Source organism: Siphateles boraxobius, unplaced genomic scaffold (genome assembly GCF_051911475.1).
Source record: "Siphateles boraxobius isolate OS27281-9 unplaced genomic scaffold, OSU_SipBor_1 54, whole genome shotgun sequence".
Lineage (NCBI taxonomy): Eukaryota > Metazoa > Chordata > Actinopteri > Cypriniformes > Leuciscidae > Siphateles > Siphateles boraxobius.
The window spans coordinates 2,934,639-2,953,189 of record NW_027509180.1 but is presented as its reverse complement, the minus strand read 5'-3'; the positions used below and the strand labels follow the sequence as shown (position 1 = coordinate 2,953,189).

At 47.2% G+C, this 18,551-nt stretch overlaps 2 protein-coding genes and 1 pseudogene across 8 annotated transcripts in view; 1 reads left to right on the top strand and 2 right to left on the bottom strand.

The window, feature by feature from the left end:
- Window positions 1-18,551, top strand: part of LOC143714394 (uncharacterized) — a 185,255-nt pseudogene that overhangs the window by 62,318 nt on the left and 104,386 nt on the right. The window lies entirely within an intron of this gene.
- LOC143714367 (uncharacterized) overlaps window positions 1-18,551 on the bottom strand; it is a 288,790-nt gene that overhangs the window by 267,254 nt on the left and 2,985 nt on the right. The window lies entirely within an intron of this gene.
- The window catches only part of LOC143714410 (uncharacterized), an 81,702-nt gene continuing 72,704 nt past the window's right edge, over window positions 9,554-18,551 (bottom strand). For 3 of the 6 annotated variants that reach the window (XM_077205549.1, XM_077205547.1, XM_077205548.1), the window contains exon 3: window positions 12,728-12,934. In XM_077205549.1, coding sequence (XP_077061664.1) covers window positions 12,829-12,934 — 106 coding nt within the window. In that variant the 3' untranslated portion in view covers window positions 12,728-12,828. Of the gene's footprint in view, window positions 9,970-10,460; window positions 10,769-12,411; window positions 12,935-18,551 lie in introns of those variants that run through there. The other 3 variants (XR_013195482.1, XM_077205551.1, XM_077205550.1) reach the window with 3 other exon arrangements.

The following is an 18,551-nucleotide window of genomic DNA, read 5'->3' as shown; positions in this document are numbered from 1 at the left end:
CAGTACGGCGCGACCAGAATGACCTGCTCCTCGTCCTCCCTGACCTTGCGCACGGTCTGCGCAAGAAGGCTCACTGGGGGAAACGCATATTTGCGGCCCCGCGGCCAGCTGTGCGCCAGTGCATCCGTGCCGAGCGTGCCCTCGGTCAGGGAATAATATACGTCGCAATGGGTCGAGTCGTGAGAGGCAAACAGATCTCTCTGCGTCCCCGAACTGGTCCCAAATCAGCTGAACCGACTGGGGATGGAGTCGCCAATCTCCCGGGAGGGGCTGAAGCCGTGAGAGCTCGTCGGCTGCACAGTTCAGGGCTCCGAGGATATAATGGCATGAAGCGACCTCAGATGCTTCTGACTCCATATGAGGAGGTGGCGGGCGAGTTGCGACATACGGAGGGAGCGTAGACCACCTTGATGGTTGATGTACGCTACAGTGGCGGTATTGTCTGAACGAACTAGTACGTGTTGGTTCTTGAGCACGGCCCGGAAGTGGCGCAAAGTAAGACGTACGGCCAGCAACTCGAGGCAATTGACATGCCAGAGGCGTCGGGGTCCTGTCCAGGAGCCCGCAGCAGCACGTCCATTGCACATGGCACCCCAGCCCGTGGAGGAGGCATCTGTCGTTACAACAACATGCCGCGAAGCTCGTTTCAGGGGCACTCCGGCCCGTAGAAAACTGAGGTTCGACCAAGGGGGTGAGTACTGACGGCAGGTCGGAGTAACTGGTACTCGGAGGGTGCCGTGTTGCCATGCCCACCTCGGGACTCGGTCGCGGAGCCAAAGCTGAAGCGGTCTCATATGAAGCAATCTGAGCGGCGTACCGCGGCTGCAGATGCCATATGCCCCAGGAGCCTCTGAAAGAACTTCAGTGGAACCGCACTCTTGCGCTTGATAGTCTCAGGCAAGTCAGCAATGGCTGAGTGGAGAAGGCGACCAAGTCCATACCGAGAAAAGAGCTCCTCTGCACGGGGCAAAGTTTACTCATTCCCCAGTTGACCAGAAGGCCCAGACGAGTTAGGTGCCGGAGCACTGGGTCCCTGTATTCGCAAACCTGGTCTCAGGAGTGAGCTTAAGACAGCCAGTCACCGAGATAGTTCAGGATGCGAACCCCGTGTTCCATGGAGGAACAAGGGCTGCCTCAACAACCTTGTGAAGGCGCGAGGAGACAGGGCTAGCCCGAATGGGAGAACAGCGTACTGATATGCGCGCGCCCTGACAGCAAACCGTAGGTATGGTCTGAGTCGAAGGAGAACGGAGAAATAAAACTAGGCGTCCTTCAGGTCGATCGCTGCAAACCAATCCTGTGGCCGCACACATCCAGAAATGAGTTTGGCCAGGAGCATCTTGAACGGTAGCCTGTGAAGGGAGCGGTTCGGATGTGTAGGTCCAGGATTGGCCGTAACCCACCAGACTTCTCCGGGACAATGAGGTAGGGGCTGTAAACCCGGACCTCATTTCGGCTGGAGCGACAGTTTCAATCGCACCCTTCGCCAGTAGGGTAGCAACCTCCGCTCTCATGATAGGGGCATAGCCATCGACCAAAGTGGAGCGGACTCCCCTGAAGCGGGGAGGAGACCGTGCGAACTGAATCGCATTGCCGAGCCGATGGTTCGCGAGACCCAGCAGAACAGATAGGGAAGCTCTAGGCAGGCTTCCAACTGTGCCAGCGGCGTCAAGAACCACAGACTTCCCCCCGGTGGTGCAGCGAAGCGGAATGACCGGCCCAGACGTGGACGGCATAGCGGCCCGGTGTGGGGGCAAGGTCAAAACCGCACCTTTTCAGAGGAAGCCAGGGAAGGACCAGCGTTCCACGGGGGCCTGCTCTGTCAGGGGTCTGGCGACAGAGGGGGACAGGGGCGAAGCGGTCCGTGGACGGCACGCCGTGTCAACCGCCTCCGGGACAGAGGGGAACGAGGAGAGCACGGCTTGTGGGCGGCGCTCTGTGACGTCCGAACTCTCTGTGCTAAGAGACGGGAGAGCCAGTTCCTTGGAAAATAAGGATTCTTCCCCGGCCCTCACCCGGGGAAAGGAGTGGTCCAGCTACCAACTCCTGGAAAGAACTGAGTCCCATCTCTGAGGAGCCCATCTCAAGAGCGCCTCTTAACGCGCCGTGTAGCGGGGGGCGGGGCTGGAGAGGACTGTGGCGTCCAACCGCGGCCTCCAGAGCCGGCCCGGGTGAACGGTTGGGGTGGGAGCCGCGGGGGGGCGCCCTCGACGGTGGGCAGACCGAGGGATCTGAGCGGACGGCGGGGCCGTCGGGACAGAGTCAACCTCAGTCTGCTCCATCCCCGAGGAGCCCGTCTCAAGAGCGCCGCTTAACCCGGCTTGTACCGGGGGGCGGGGCTGGAGAGGGCTGTGGCGTCCGGGACAGAATCAACGTCAGTCTGCTCATGGGCGGCTGAGAGCTGTTGGTCAAGCCCTCAACCGCACCGCCGGAGAGGCCGACCTGGGATATGGGAATGTCGGACAGACGGGTCCCCGCGACATCCAGCACATCAGACAGGTTCAGCCACAGAATGGTGAGCATCACCTGACCCAGGGAGCGTACGGCCACTTTCGTCGCTCGGAGAGCAAGGTCAGTGACGGTGCGCAGCTCAGTGAAGAGCCCTGGGTCAGTCCCGCCCTCGTGCAGGTCCATGAGCATCTGGGTCAGGTGGACCAGCAGAATGACCATGGCATGCAGTGAGGCGGCTGCCAGTCCCGTGGCACTATAGGATCTCGCCACAAGCGTAGACAAAAAACTACAGGCCATGGGCGGGTGCTTAGGATTGCGCCGAGAAGAAGCACTCTGAGGACACATAGCATCTTAACAGAGCGATCAGCCGGGGGAACCCCAGTCTTCAACAAGGGGGTCTTCTAGGACTTCGAGATCTCATCATGCACGTCCGGGAAGGTATTGGGGTTTGCCGTGGACGAGGGTCGGCGGCCTTACCCAAAACCAATCGTCCCAGGAAAGCATGGCCGTCATCTCCGGATCACACTCAGGCACAGCCGTATGCACACCGGAAGGTGGCAGCTGTGACGAGCCCTCACTTCCAGAAGACTCAAACCCACCTAGTGATACTGCAACAGACATGGCATCTTCCTCTGTAGCTTCAACTGAAACACGCGGGCCACCAGAGGGTAGACTCGCGGGAATTAGCAGTTCACTAGCGGGCACCGTCATTGAAGAGGGGGGCTGGGGTCGCGGACACATAGTCGGCGCCTTGTTCCAGACCGTAACCCTCAGGTCACCCTGGCCACCAGCCGAAGATCGGGGAGTGGATGAGGGGACTCTCACTCTAGCGAGTTCACCGAGTCTCGACCTATATATGACGCGATGATCACGTTCCCACGAGAACATGAGTCACCCACGAGCGCTGTTCAAGCATGATCAAAGCCCAAACACACTAGACAGCGCTCGTGCCCATCAGAGTCCGTAACCAGTCCGCTGCAACCAGAAATGCACGGGCGAGCCGTCTTTAAAAAGACGTGCCGCGTGCGAGCTCTTTTATGAGAGGAGAGAAAAAAAACTTCGCGATGTTGAAGCGCACAGGGAGACACACACACACACTGGCAGATCACTGCACAGATCAGCAGGCACTGTGAGCTCGCTGCAGATCGCCGTCACACCAACACCGGAGAGAGAAGCTCGTCTCGTAGAGCGAAGTCAGAGATGACTGTGGAGTGAAGAAATACTCTTGGCTCTGAAGCGAAAACATATCTGCATGTTGCCAGCGTCCTCGTTTTATACCCACGAGGTGGGGCGGAGATACGCTATGCAAATTCCGCAGACCCATGGCATTTCTTTGCCATTGGGTCGTTTTGTAATACTCGAAGTTGATAGGTGTTCTAAGCGAAACCCCATTCGTCGTCATCCGACGTAACTCGGAGTGACAACGAAAGGGAAAGGCTGTTTTTGTAACATATGAAATATGCTTTTCAAAAGACAGGTTGCAGTCTAATGTAACACCCAGGGCCCGTATTCCTAAAGAATCTAAGAATCCTTTTAGAAAACTCTTAATTTAGCTTAAAAACTTTTACGTAGGAGTCTTAGCTTAAGAGTGATTCGGGACCGATCTGAGAGCAACTCTGAGTAAGGAAAAGACAAAAAATTGTATCTTAGTGAGGAGGCGGGGCTGACCCCGTTGCTATGTATGACACAATCTTTTGAAGACTGTGATTGTTTGGTTGTCCAAGAAGGAAAAAAAGAGTGATTTTAAGTATAGGGTCTATTCTAAGCCTTCACTTTGCAGGCCATCCTTAAAGGAAAATCAGGCCGGGTGTCACAGCACAGAAGCAGACATGGGAGCTTATAGCGGTTAATAATAAATTATTTACGGTTTATTCCCCCTGCTTGTGCGGAAGCCTGCTATATTCATAAATGCATTTTTTGAACCTGCAATGTGGGAATGTCCAGTGGAAACTAAATGAACTGCGACACAATAAGAGGTTCTGAAAGTGCTGTAATTGTTTGTGATCACTCTGCTTACAGAAGGTTGTGACAGACCCAAATCATCACTGCTGTGTTGATGCATTTTCCCAGCTGCCAAATATCTTAATGTACAGTAGTGATTTAATTTCTGGCACTAGTGTCGGAGATGTTATTGTGTCTCTAATAAAATCGGTCACAAACATGATCCCTGCACGATCTAATGTATAGTGTCTTATTAACTCACTGTCATCTATTGTCTGCAATGCATTTCTTCTCCCTCTTCGTCTTTCTGCCATTTTCTCCTCTGCTAAAAAAACTCTTAAGCCTCTTAAAAGTCCTCGTCCGTACTCCTAACAATTTTGACCTTAAGACCTCTTTTAAGGGTTAAGATGCTTTCTGAATTACTTTTTCTTTACTAGGATTTTTTCTTTAATTTTAGGAGTAAACGCCCACATTTCTAAGAATTTTCTTTTTGTCACTAGGAGCTACTCTTTGCATTAAGATTCTTAAGGAATACGGGCCCATGTCTTTTACTGTAGCGGATAAAGTAACAGGGCATCCTACTATGTTAAAGTCGTGCTGTGAAAGGTTTTGTGGACGGTTTTTAGAACCGATAAGTATTACCTCTGTCTTGTCTGGATTTAATAAAAGAAAATTACGCGTCATCCAATCTTTTATATCTTTAACACAATCTGTCAATTTGGATAATTTAGCGTATTCATCTGGCCGTGATGAAATATATATTTGAGTGTCATCAGCATAACAATGGAAACTAATTCCATGTTTCCTTAGAATATTACCAAGTGGCAGCATAAATATTGAGAATAATAAAGGGCCTAACACAGATCCCTGCGGCTCTCCATAGTTTGCCGAAGTTATGATCGATTTTTCTCCATTTAAGTAGACGAAATGGTAGCGCTCAGATAAGTATGACCTGAACCAGCTTAATGCTTGTCCTTGAACACCAGTGTAATTTTGTAGTCGATCTAAGAGTTTGTGTGATCTATAGTATTGAACGCAGCACTAAGATCAAGTAAAACTAGTACTGAGATACAGCCTTGGTCCGAAGCTAAAAGTAAATCATTTGTGATTCTAACAAGCGCAGTTTCAGTGCTATTATGTGGCCTGAATCCAGACTGAAACTTTTCATAGATGTTGTTTTCTTGCAAGAAAGAGCCAAGTTGAGTGGACACAACTTTTTCTAATATTTTTGACATAAATGGAAGATTCGAAATGGGTCTGTAATTTGCTAGGTTATTTGGATCTAATTGTGGTTTCTTAATAAGAGGTTTTATAACTGCCAGCTTGAACGTTCTTTGAACATGACCTAAAGATAAAGATGAGTTAATAATATTGAGAAGAGGCTCTTCCACTACAGGTAACACTTCTTTCAGTAGGTATAGGATCTAATAAACATGTTGTTGTTATAGATGAAGTGATAAGTTTATTTAACTCTTTTTGTTCTATGGTTGTAAAGCATTGTAATTGTTCTTGCGGGGTGATAATTGCGGCTGAATTATAAGGCGCGAGCAAAGATTGAACGTTTACGATTTTGATTCTGATGCTTTCAATTTTCTCGGTGAAGAAGTTCATGAAATCATTACTACTAAACTGTAACGAGGTATTTTGTTCCGACGACGTTTGTTTATTTGTTAGTCTAGCCACGGTATTAAATAAAAATTATTATTTCGGTTGTTTTCTATTAATTTGCTGCGGTGCTCAGCCCTGGCCGTTTTTATAACGTGACATACTGTCTTTCCACGCGATTCTAAAGACCTATAAATTAGGTTTTTTTTCCATTTACGCTCTAAATTACGGGTTTCTCTCTTTAAAACATACGTAGTATTATTGTACCATGGTGCTATACTTTTTTCTCTGACCTTTTTTAATCTAATGGGTGCAACAATATCCAATGTTCTAGAGAGAATGGAGCTCATAGTGTTAGTTAGTTCCTCTAGTAGTTCATCTGTTTGTTTGGGTTCAGGCAGTAGCTGAGACAGATCAGATAAGCTATTTGAGAAATGATCTATGGTGGATGGACGAATTGTTCTACCTGGTCGATAGCGTGGCGCAGCATGACATATTACAGCAGTCTGTAATATGCAAGTTACCATGTAATGGTCAGTGACATCATCACTTTGTGGTATGATATCTTATACGGTTCTCTAGTCAAGAACTGGTTGTTGCAGTTCTTTAATCACCAGTATAGAACCGAGAACTGTTTCTTTCGGACACGTTCGATACGGAGAACCGATGAGCTGGAGATACTGCACATGCGTGATAGCACCGTCTCTAAACAGAACTTTCTTTCGGCCAACTGATGCTGTGCTGATACATGAGCACGCAGCACGGGTGAACCGAGGACTTAAATGAGGGGCTGAATTCGGCGAAATGTAAGTTTATTTAATAACAAATAGAATGATGAAGACCATTTATGCACTTTATATCTATAAGATGGTAAATGGTAAATGGACTGCATTTATATAGCGCTTTCACAGACCGAATGGCCACCAAAGCGCTTTACATATTTGCCTCACATTCACCCATTCATACACACATTCATACACCGACGGCGGTGTCAGCCATGCAAGGCGCCACCCAGCTCGTCGGGAGCAGTTGGGGTTAGGTGTCTTGCTCATGGACACCTCGACACTTGGTCAGGTGGAACCGGGGATTGAACCACCAACCTTTCGGTTTGTAGACAACCTACATGAACCACTGAGCCACTGCCGCCCCTTGTAAAACATGGCATGTAAAACATCCGCGTTTGCATACCGCCTGTAGGCTACAGGGTTCGTTTGCAAAACGTAAATGTAAGAAATTAACTTATCCAAGATGATTATGACGATGAGTACTATTATTTAAATACTATGAGTTATGATTACAAATGCCTTTAATTTAAAGTATTTTTATCCGCCGGGATGATAGAATTGACGTCATTACGTGATGACGTCAAAGAACTGGTGAACCGTTTTTTTGAACCGGTTCTTTGAAACGAACTTTACGAAAGAACCGGTTCGCGGAAAAGAACCGGACTTACCATCACTAATACAAATATGTTTTAGCTGCACCCATGGTTAAATTATTTCGAATATGCCAGAAATTTTGAAGATTAAATTTGACTACCTGTACTACTTTTTTTTACATGACTTTTAAATCAAAGTGTTGGATCGAGGACTACCCCAAGGTATTTAAATTCTGAGACCAGGTCAAGTTCCACTCCATTCAGAAAGCCATTTGATCTGGTTATTATGACATGGCGTTTTGAGAAGTACATGCACACAGTTCAACACAGTTTTTCTGGTGTTCAACATGAGGAGTGCGCGCAGGAATCTTCTCTGTATGAGATCAGGGCTGTACGATTCTTCTCCATCTGGTTTTCGAGCAGCAGCTAGAAGTCTTTCCTTCAACTCAATGGGACGGAATTGGAAGTTTTGTGGTGACTCCCAACCCTCTTGAGTGATATTTATCAGTCGATGATACAGGTCTGTTGAGCTTTCTTCCTTATAATGGCCTTTCAGAATTGTGCACAGCTGGGAAAGGGTTAAATCTGTCTTGATCTCCAGCATATCACGCAGGCTCATACCTGGACTGACTGCTCTTATCACAGCATCAATTATCTCAGACTCTCTGCGTCCCTTGTTTGGGTGCATCAAGTTGTTATATGATAGCTTATCTTTCTGATCCTGTTCTCCAATTTGGCCATTAATCTTAAAATCACGTCGGATGGTGACTTCAGGAACTACATGATGATGTTGGGAAACACAGGGGGACTTGACACATCAGGAACTTTCAAACTCAGGCGTTGGATTTTGTTTTTCAGCACATTTGTTGACAACTCAAACTGATGTTGCAATTCTGTGTACTGTCTCTTTAAATGCGCGAGCTCCGCCGAATTTCTGTCTGCGTCACCACGGCCATCTTGTACAGCGTGGTCACAGATTTGCGTTATCCCACTTGAAAACTAACAAATTGTTCACATGTGTCAACATGTGCTACATCATCGTCTTCCATCTCTATAACACTCTCTACTGCTTCACTTATTAATCTGATCAGCGAGTGCCGTTTGGCTTGTCCCTCCACTGATAGTTTTGCTAACACACACACCTCGAGCAGCTGATCGAGCCGCAGCCGGAGCAACGCCGCACTCAGCTGATCTTGCAGTTGCTCAATGTCCATGCTCAGCGTTGTCGTAGACAACTCACTCAAAAAGGAAATAAGCGTGTAATCTGTAATTTGGTTGGGGTTCTTTTATTCAACCAACGTCCTTTTACAACAGCTCCGAACCACACAGTATACACAATAGGCTTTATGCCCAGCCTCACTACTTCCTGAACTTCACCCAGCTCCTTTGTTTCCTGTCTGCCATTATTGGACAAACTGATTAATCCAGGTGTGCCTGATTATTGTTACTGAGGACAGGCACACCTGGATTAATCAGTTTGTCCAATAATGGCAGACAGGAAACAAAGGAGCTAGCTGAAGTTCAGGAAGTAGTGCAGCTGGGCATAAAGCCAATTCAATACTCAGTCCCGTTAAATCTCGCGTGAACTAACTCTAATCTCTGTTTTTTCCTCCGGGCTTTTTCCTCTGGCTTACTGCCACCCACTGGACACACATCACATAGCTGTAAACTACAAATATACGTGCATGTACTGAATAATTAAATAACCATTATTAATAAAAGAACTGAAATGACAAAAACTATTTTTTTTGGGGGGTCTAGCTCTTAACTCACAATTATATTATTTTATCTATATATATTCTAGATTTCCCCACATACATGTGCTTTGAGTGTGGGAAGACTTTTATTTCAGTGAACTGTTTAAAACTGCACCAGAGAATTCCCATTAAAGCGTGACAATAAAATATAATTAAAGCTTATATGATTCAATAAGATTTAATGTAGGCCTACTATCTCTCAGCACACGCACACACACACACACACACACACACACACACACACACACACACACACACACACACACACACACACACACACACAATGAATAAGAAAATCTGATAGGATCATCTGTAATTAAATGTGCTTATGTAACTGTAGGAATGACAGAAAGGTGATAAAGTTTTTAATAAGACAAAACAAAAAAGAATAGCCTAAGTAGTGAAAAATAAATCTAGGTTATTTGATGTATTATATTTATTAACTTTCAAAGTACAGTACTTTCCTCACAAACCCATCAACCAGACCAAGACAACAATGACTCGTTAAATGAGATCTGGAGTTCGAGCCTTCTGACACCCAAAGCAAAAGCGCACCTGATTGGACAGAAAGTGAGGCTTTAGTCTAGTCTCCTTTTACCCTAGTGTGTGAAACCTGAGGACCTATATCTCCAATGATCATCTCCAGCGTCTGTGTCCTGTGCTTTTCTCTCCCTTGTGTTGGCCATATTTCTGTTTGTCGACCCATTGATACAGATCACGTGTATGATCTCTTTCTAGTGAGGATCCTCATGTGTCTCTTAAAAGTTTCCTTTATCCGTGAAGCTCTTCCCGAATTGATCACATGTGTAAGGTTTCTCTCTGGTTCTTCCATCAGGTCTAAAAAAAAAAAAAATATGAAATAAAAAGTGAAGCCATAAGTCAAGATCACTGATGAGTTCAATAGTCATTTTAACCCAATCAAATCTGATTTGAGGATGGTTCCAAACATGACATAATGTTTCAAGAACATCATACTAGCCTTTAAATAACAATCTAATACCATTCAGGAAACTGGACATTTTTATGTTCTTGGAATGTTACAAATCAAATCTGGTTTGAGAATAATACAAACACAATAATTCAAAAAGGAAACTTTTTGTTACTTTTGGGACATGTAAAACAGTTGGGAGAGATCTCATGTCTATGGATTTATCAGAAGAATTCACTTCTGGGCCTCGTGCCAGGACGACAGGATCCACAATAGGAGAGAGACCACAATTTAGTAGGGGTGTAACCCTGGCATCCTGGCCAAATTTGCCCCAGTGGCCTCTGTCCATCATGGCCTCCTAATCATCGCCATATATATATATACTAATTGACTTCATCACCGTCTCCTCTCCTCCAGTGAGCTGGTGTGTGGTGGGCGTTCTGGCGCAATATGGCTGCCGTCGCATTATCCAGGTGGAGCTGCACATTGGTGGTGGTTGAGGAGATTCCCCCCTTCTATGTGAAGCGCTTTGAGTGTCCAGAAAAGTGCAATATAAACGTAATGAATTATTATTATTAGTACTATTATTAATGCGGGAAGAGTTTCACTTAGGCTTTCTCTCTGAAATCACATCAGCTTCTCATCCTGAAGAAAGATCATTTAACTGTGATCAGTGCGGGAAACAGTTTCACAGTCCTGAAGAAACACCTGAAGATTCACACAAAGGAGAGGATTTATTCGTTATATTACAGCAGAAAAGACACGGCGGTGTGTGTTTCAAGGCTGAAGGAAGTCATTTACTACAGACAATGAACTGAAAGACCACCAGAAAATTCACATGGGAAAAAAAAAAACATTTGAGGGCAAGGTTCAGGAGCTGAAGAAGACCATAACACTTTTAATAGAAACATGAATCTGATATTAATTTTTAACTCTTCAAAACATCTAATTTTTCTTCCACTTCTACTCTTCCATGCAAACGCAAGATATACTTTCGTGAATCTTTGAAACTGGACACTTTTCTTCTCTTGAGGTGCTTTGGCTCTTATAAGTCAGTAAAGAGAGCGATCTGTCTCATTCACTTTTACTCAATGTTTGTATTTGCTTCATGTAAAAATTGATTAAACTCTTTACACATTTTTACCAACACATTGTTATTGTCCATTTTCTTATTTTATACTGATTCTGCAGGAATCAGGAATAATTTTAGTTCTGAAAGTCATAAAATAGCTTATTATGATTGCTTTTTAAACTTAACATGTTAATTTCTCATTAGAGATTTTAAATGCTTAATAAATTATATTCCACACACACATGACTGACACTGAATGAGATTAATGTCTGTCTACATTTTTAACAGTTTCACCCTTGATATCCAGTATCACAAATACATTTAAAAGAGTTATTCCTAATCAGTTTGATGTTTCATTCACACCACGAGGCTTCATGAAGTCACAACAATTACTATGAAAGTGAGCAAATGAAAAACAGAAGGGCTGTCCAGTTACAACTACAACTGCAGTATCAAAATATTTAAAAATGAGGTTTTTACACTTTTTACAGATGTAGTTTATTTAAACTAATTTAGATTTGCATCCCAACTTAAGCTTTTTTGTTTTACTGTCCATTTCTATGATGAGACAAAATCAAACACTTTTCTTGTTGCCATTGGTGGCAAATGACTCCTAAAATTGTGTGGCAGTTAAATGTGATTTTCAGAGAGAAAATTATAAATGTACATATTTCCAAGGAATTGTTGGAATTCAAAACCAAGGAATTGTTTATTTTTTTCTAAACGCTTATAAGTCTGAACCAGAATATTAAGATATTTTATCATTCTGCATATGATGGTGAAAAGTAAAAAAGTAAAAGTTAAAAGTAAAGGTTAAGTAAAAAAATCACGGCCATGTTATATGTATAATAAATATTTGAGTATAACAAACAAGTAGCCCTTCTAGATTATTTTATCCCTTGAGGTAGCCCTCGCACACCAAAAGCTTGGAGACCCCTGGTCTAAGGCCAGTAACCACTGGAACATCCTCAACAGACATCTGGATCTTACACATTACACTGCAGCAGGCGTTAGTGCATTACACAAAATGGTGGGTACAGTGTTGGCCTTCTTGGATGGTGGTTATTTCCTCCACATAAGTTGTATCCCTGCCAAACCCAACAGTGCCATCCCTATGGTTCTAAAGCCCACGGTGTTTAAAGCCCACGCTATCAGTGAAAATTGAAAATTCTCATTGAAAATTGTCAAAACATTTAGGTAAATTACACTGAATTATAGGCCTTTAATTAAAAGTATTAACAGTCTATAATATATCTAAACAGCAATAATCAGTCATCAATGAAAATTAAAAACAGCTTTATTTTATAAACAGCTTGTTTAACATGAACATTGTTAAACAAATCAAATCAAAACAAATAAAAATAAAAGAGGCACGATGTAGCTACAATGAAAAAAACAATTTTTTTAAATGTACTTAATTTTTCTTTGGAAAGATTTTGCACAATATTTCTAAGTAAATTTCACACACATTTTTAAGTAAATTTCACATATGGAATTAAGTAAACTCTACTTAACTAAGTTAAGTAAAAGTAACAAAGAAAATAAGTAATTTTACTTTCTTTCTGCATTAAAGATGAACTGGTTAAACTTTTCTGACATACCAGAAATTCATTGTTTTTCCTTTCTTTTTCACATCTTGTCCACGTCTTTCTTGTTCACGACATCAGGTCTAAAAGAAAAATTAAATCAAGAGAAATTACAAATGAGAGACAAATGCGAAATAAGTGAAGCCCAAAGTCGAGATCACTGACAAGTTCAATTTATAGTTTTCACATGATATCACACCATTATAGGAACGCCACCTGGAGGGCAAAAAAAAGGCTTTTCTCCATTCCCCTCCAGTGGTTTGTAGTTCTCTTACGAGAGGTTCTCTCATATTTCGTAAGCTAGCTTACGCTACGGGTAAAGTCATCTTTGCTCGAGATATTGAAGCCAAAAATTATCCTTAATTTTGCATTTATTGTCAACGCAGTGCAGCAGCCAGCAGACCTAGAGCAGGCCATATTGCGTGCTCATTGGCTGCTGTGCGGCAACTGCTGCAGCCTACCACTGAGCCTCGTGCGTGACGTCGCGCCCTCTATGCATCACAGCCCGCCAGAATGGGGGTGGCTTAGCGTATAAAAGCCAGGCTCAGAAGCTGCGTAACTGATTTCATCATCTTCAGCGAAGCTCTCCGCATCGCTGGACTTTGAGAGAAGCCTTTCCGCCGTCGAATCTAGCGACCAGCAAGCTTAGGAAAACGCCTGAAGAAGCCGGCCGTCGTCGCCACCTTCAGCCTTCCGTGCCTGCTACGCCATCCAGAGTTGAGTATCCTTTTTGTGCTTGCCTTTTGTGAGTGTTCGCGCAGCGACACTCACTCTCTCTCACTAAAAGAGCCGAGTGTTTTTCTAAAAATGCCTCGCCTTTACTGCGGCTCGTGTAGAGCCCGCTCAGCGCAGGAGAGCGCCATGTCATTTGAGCTCTCTGCTTGGGCCCAGACCACGCAGCCCTCGCCCTGGAATCGGGCGGCTATGAGCACCATGAAGCGCTTCCGTTGTCGACCCTGCGGGCTCGACTCGAAGCATTCACCCCGGACGGTGTCACTCCACCCTCTGGACCGTGCAAGAAGAAGCGCCGTGCGCAGAGGATGCCGGAGCCTGTGGCCACAGTGAAGTGCTCGCCGGATCGCATCCCGCCAGCCTCACTCTCTCCTTCTCCGCCCCTCCCGGACGCGCAGCCGCCGGCTTCGGCCCGCGCTGCCGCCGCCTCAGGGGACGAAGCTGAAGGAGCATACCCAGGTGACAACTGTTCAATCCTGGCATCGGACAACGAGGAGTGGTCAAGTTCCCATCACTCCGCCTCCTCCTCGATCCAGGAATCCAGCAGGACTCGGGCTGGCGTGGACGCCGAGCTCACGCGCCTTCTTTCAAAGGCCGTCGACCAACTCGGCCTGGATTGGTCACCGCCTAAGGAGCCCACGCCCAATAGGCTCGATGGCTGCTTCCTTCACAGCCGGCGCCCCCCGCCCGTTTCCAGATCTGCGCCATTTCTGCCAAAGCTTCATGCCGAACTTTCTAAGTCGTGGAACGCACCATTCTATGCGAGGCTCCACTCACATGTCTCCTCGACGCTCTCCCAAGTGGACTGTATACCCTGTATGTGCTTACAACATGTGCTGGCCCGCATTGCTGGCCACCTGTTTCCCGGGAATTCCTAGGACTCATGAATTGGAGGCTGGGCGCGCACGGCGTTGACAATGGGTTCCCGTAGCGTAAGCTAGTTTACGCAATATGAGAGAACCTCTCGTAAGAGAACGTAATCGGTTACATACGTAACCTCGGTTCTCTCTAGAAGAGGGAACGAGTATTGCGTAACCCGACCGTGCAGGTGCCACAAGTGTTTTTCGCTTCAGCTGATGAAACCAGTGACGCAGCTTCAGAGCCTGGCTTTTATACGCTAAGCCACCCCCATTCACCCCGGGCTATGACGCAAAGCGCCTTCATTCGGCGTGACGTCACGCGCGAGGCTCAGTGGTAGCCTGCAGCAGTTGCCGCACGGCAGCCAATGAGCACACAATATGGCCTGCTCTAGGTCTGCTGGCTGCTGCACTGCGTTGACAATAAATGCAAAATTAAGGATAATTTTTGGCTTCAATATCTCAAGCAAAGATGACTTTACCCGTATCGTAAGCTAGCTTACGCAATACTCGTTCCCTCTTCTAGAGAGAACCGAGGTTCCCTTTCAGTCGATAACGTCAGACGTAGTCGACGTCGACTGAATGGGGATCGCGCTAGAGAGCCTATCATCTTCGATTACTATTGACCGAGCCAATGGAATTTGGCGTGCGTGATTTGCATCACACACTCCGCCCCCGCGGCGCGGGTATAAATACGGAAGTGGATGCCTGCACTAGTTGCCTTTCGCTTCGGAGCCGTTCGTCTTTGATGTCTCTGAAGAGTGCTGTTGTGTTCAACGAGCGAGTGTGTCGGTGTTCTTGCGGGAAGACCTCTCCAGTGTTGGTGTTCTAAGCGTGGTGAGCTTCTCAGCTCTCAACTGCTGTTTTAACAGCATCAAATTTCTATTGTTTGCTTGTGTGTTGACGGTTGGTTAGAGGGCGAGAAGTGAGTGCTTCACTGTTGGTTGAAAGACTATTCAGTGTTTGCCGCGGTCATTACCTGTGTGCTCCGGCACTGGTGACGGTCCCATTTCCTAAAAGAGCAACACGGGTGTGAGTGCGTCTTTTTCAAGATGCCATTCCATCCGTGCGTTTCTGGGTGCGGTCTGGCGCTATCCCCCTCTGACGGTCACGAAAGTTGTGTCGCATGTTTGGGCTTACAGCATGCCGAGGCAGCTTTCGTGGATGAGTCATGTTCTCACTGCGGGAACATGGCCATCTCGGTGTTGAGATCTAGACTCGCCTTCGTCAAAAGCGTTGGTGCAGTCCCCACCTCTGGGCCCCGTCCCTGTTCTTACTCTGGGTTACCTTCCCAGAGAAAGACTGGGGTGCTGTCCAAGCTGGGTGATCTGAGGATCACAGTGACGGGTAATCCGCCCGGCCAGGCCCCGTGGATCCCTCACTCCTCTACAGCCGCTTCCTCTCTGCATGCCATGGCGTTGCTCCAGGTCCACCAGGCCCAGGCACTCATGTACATGAACGAGGGTAGTCCGGACGTGAGCTCCGCACTGCTACTGACCTCGCCCTCCGGGCGACGAAGGTTGCAGCTCGCGCTGCCAAGCCAGGTGGTAAGCATCAGCAGAAAAGAAAACGCTGAACCTGGATGGGCTCCCAGGGATGGAGGAGTTGCTCGTGGAGTGGCCGCCGATCCACTCCCTCTGGCTGGTTGGAGGGCCGGCCGGAGTTTTTTGTTATGTGTGTGTTTGTTCCGCTGCTGGCCCCTATAAAAACGGGTACCCACATATTCAGAAAAAGAGCAAATTTTCTATTCCTGGGTCCCATGTGGACCAGTCTGGCGGGTGTGACCCTGTAATAGCCTTACATCCCCCAGCTTCCCCTGGTCGTCAGCAGGCAGCTTGGGGCGTTCGAGGACCCGGTCATCCGCCTTCTCAAGTCCCCCTGCCGCTAGTGGAGACAGGTAAGTGTTGCACTGCACACTAACACCACTCTCTCTACTTTGCTGCCCCACCTCAGGCTCGGCTATCCCGCTCAGATCAGTGATAATCATCACATTAGGTGTCGAGCAGACGTGCTCCTGAAAATCCAGTGATATTCATCACACCGAGTGTTGAGCAGTGCTCCTGACTTGTGCGGGCATATCTCATCCTGCCGGCGAGGGATTTGATATAGCCGCTCCTCCAGCCGGTACGAAGGCCAGGGGTAAACTCGCTCTTCGTGCTACTAGGTGGTGGGTCGTGACCATCTTGGCCCAAGATTGGTCTGCAGCTCCGACCTGAAAGACATATGCTTCAGATCTCTACCTTCCGCACCGCAGGCCATCCTGTGTGTTGCGTGTAAGGGTGGAGTATCAGTACAGTGTCCTTCCCTTCGAGTGCTCCAGAGCCCGTTGGGTCTTCAGGTCAACTGGAAGAGAGTAATCTCGCCCACATGCTAAGTATCTCTTTTTCAGTTTTGGAGGTGGACTCGGTCTAACACGTCTCTCCAATGAGAAGGTGTTCAGCTGGTGTTTGAAGTGAGAAAGGGTCCCACTGAAAGAACTTTCAGAGGCTCCTGGCGTATGTGGTAGATGCAGCCATTGGCTTCCTCCATATGTGACGCTTCAGCGCTAGCTTCATGATCGAGTCCCGAGGTGACCGTGGCAGAGCAGCTCACCCTGTGTGACTATAGTTCATCCCGGTCTGCTGCCAAACCCTCTTCAACAGAGGGGCCATGTACAAAGGGCGTGTTTTAACGGGGGCCTGGGCAACCCTCGACTACACGGGCATTCGTGCCTCGAGCTGTTAGACATTGCGACCGTTGCGCAAGCTTCCCTTGCATGTCACAACTCACCCATCACCTCCTCCTTGGAGTCAGAAGCTTCTGAGGACGCTTTGTTCCACTCTTCCCGCTCTACTTAATCGTGCCGCCATCGAGCCTCACGACAGTTATAGCCAGGGTAAGTGGAGACTCAATCCCCTGGGTCCAGCTGCGTCATGACCATTCCGGGGCCGCTCAGTTGCCTCTCTCGTTTCGTCTTACTGCCAGTGTTTGTGTAAACCGAGTGGACTACCCTTGGACAAACACTGGCTCTCAGCTGCCCCAGGGGCCCGAAGAAATGCGTTTCCCCAGTAAGCCTTCTAGAAGCGACTGCTACTCATGGTCGCCTTGCGCCTGCTCAAGTCAGTGAATTCATCACACTTCATGTTGAGCAGAAATGCTCCTGAAACTCAGTGAAGTTCATCGCACTCAGGTGTTGAGCAGCAATGCTCCTGTAGCTCAGTGAGTTCGTCACACTCAGGTGTTGAGCAGAAATGCTCCTGTAGCTCAGTGAATTCATCACACGCAGTGCTGAGCAGAAATGCTCCTGTTGCTCAGTGAAGTTCTTCGCACTCAAGTGTTGAGCAGAGATGCTCCTGTAGCTCAGTGAGTTTATCACACTCATGTGTTGAGCAGGAATGCTCCTGAAGCTCAGTGAACTTATCACACTCAAGTGCTGAGCAGAAAATGCTCCTGAAGCTCAGTGATCTTCACGTGTTGTGTTGAGCAATGCTCCTGTCTTTTTGCGCCCGTCGCTTGCACCTACGTGCCAAGTCAGGAGAGGAGCAGGTCTTCATAGTTGCCCCTTATTGGCCCAACTAGACCTGGTTCCCATCGACAGCCTTCCTGACTTCCCCTGAAAACTCTTTCAGGGTCGGGGCACGATGGCACCCGCGTTCTTGCCCCGGAGATTCCGGGCGGTCTTACATCTGAACGCGGAGGTTCAGGTGGCTATCACAGGATGTGATAGTTACAATCACTTCTGCGAGCACCCCCTTGAAATGGGTAGCATGCTTACGCCTTTAGAAGTGGAACCTAGTCGTTGAGTGCGTCTCCTCTCCAGAGGAGATCCTGAAAGCTTTCGATCACTTCAGTGCTCTCTTTCCTGCAAAATGGGTTGGAGTAGGCTGTTTTCCTTCACCCTCAAAATGGTGTTGCCTCGGTGTTTAAACGACGCTCATCGTGTTGCAGAAGTGTGCAGAAGCACATCCTGATCGTCAGGTTCCTGAGGAGCAAGGTCTTTAAATCCTTTGCGTCCCTCTTTATCCTCTTGGGCCTTGTCCCTGGTGCAACTGCACTGCAGAGACCGCCCCTGAGCCACTGCAGGCAGTGAGTTAAAAATTCTGTTATATCAGTTCTCCTGCTCGCGTGGTCTCTACTAGAGGGTAGGGACTTGCTCGCTTTCGGTCAACGTATTGTGCCTGGAGGAGGCAGATCCAGCCCTGGCTTCTCTGTCCGTTCGCTTAGACGTGTACAGAACGCAAGCCATAGACCTCAGACCAGCTACA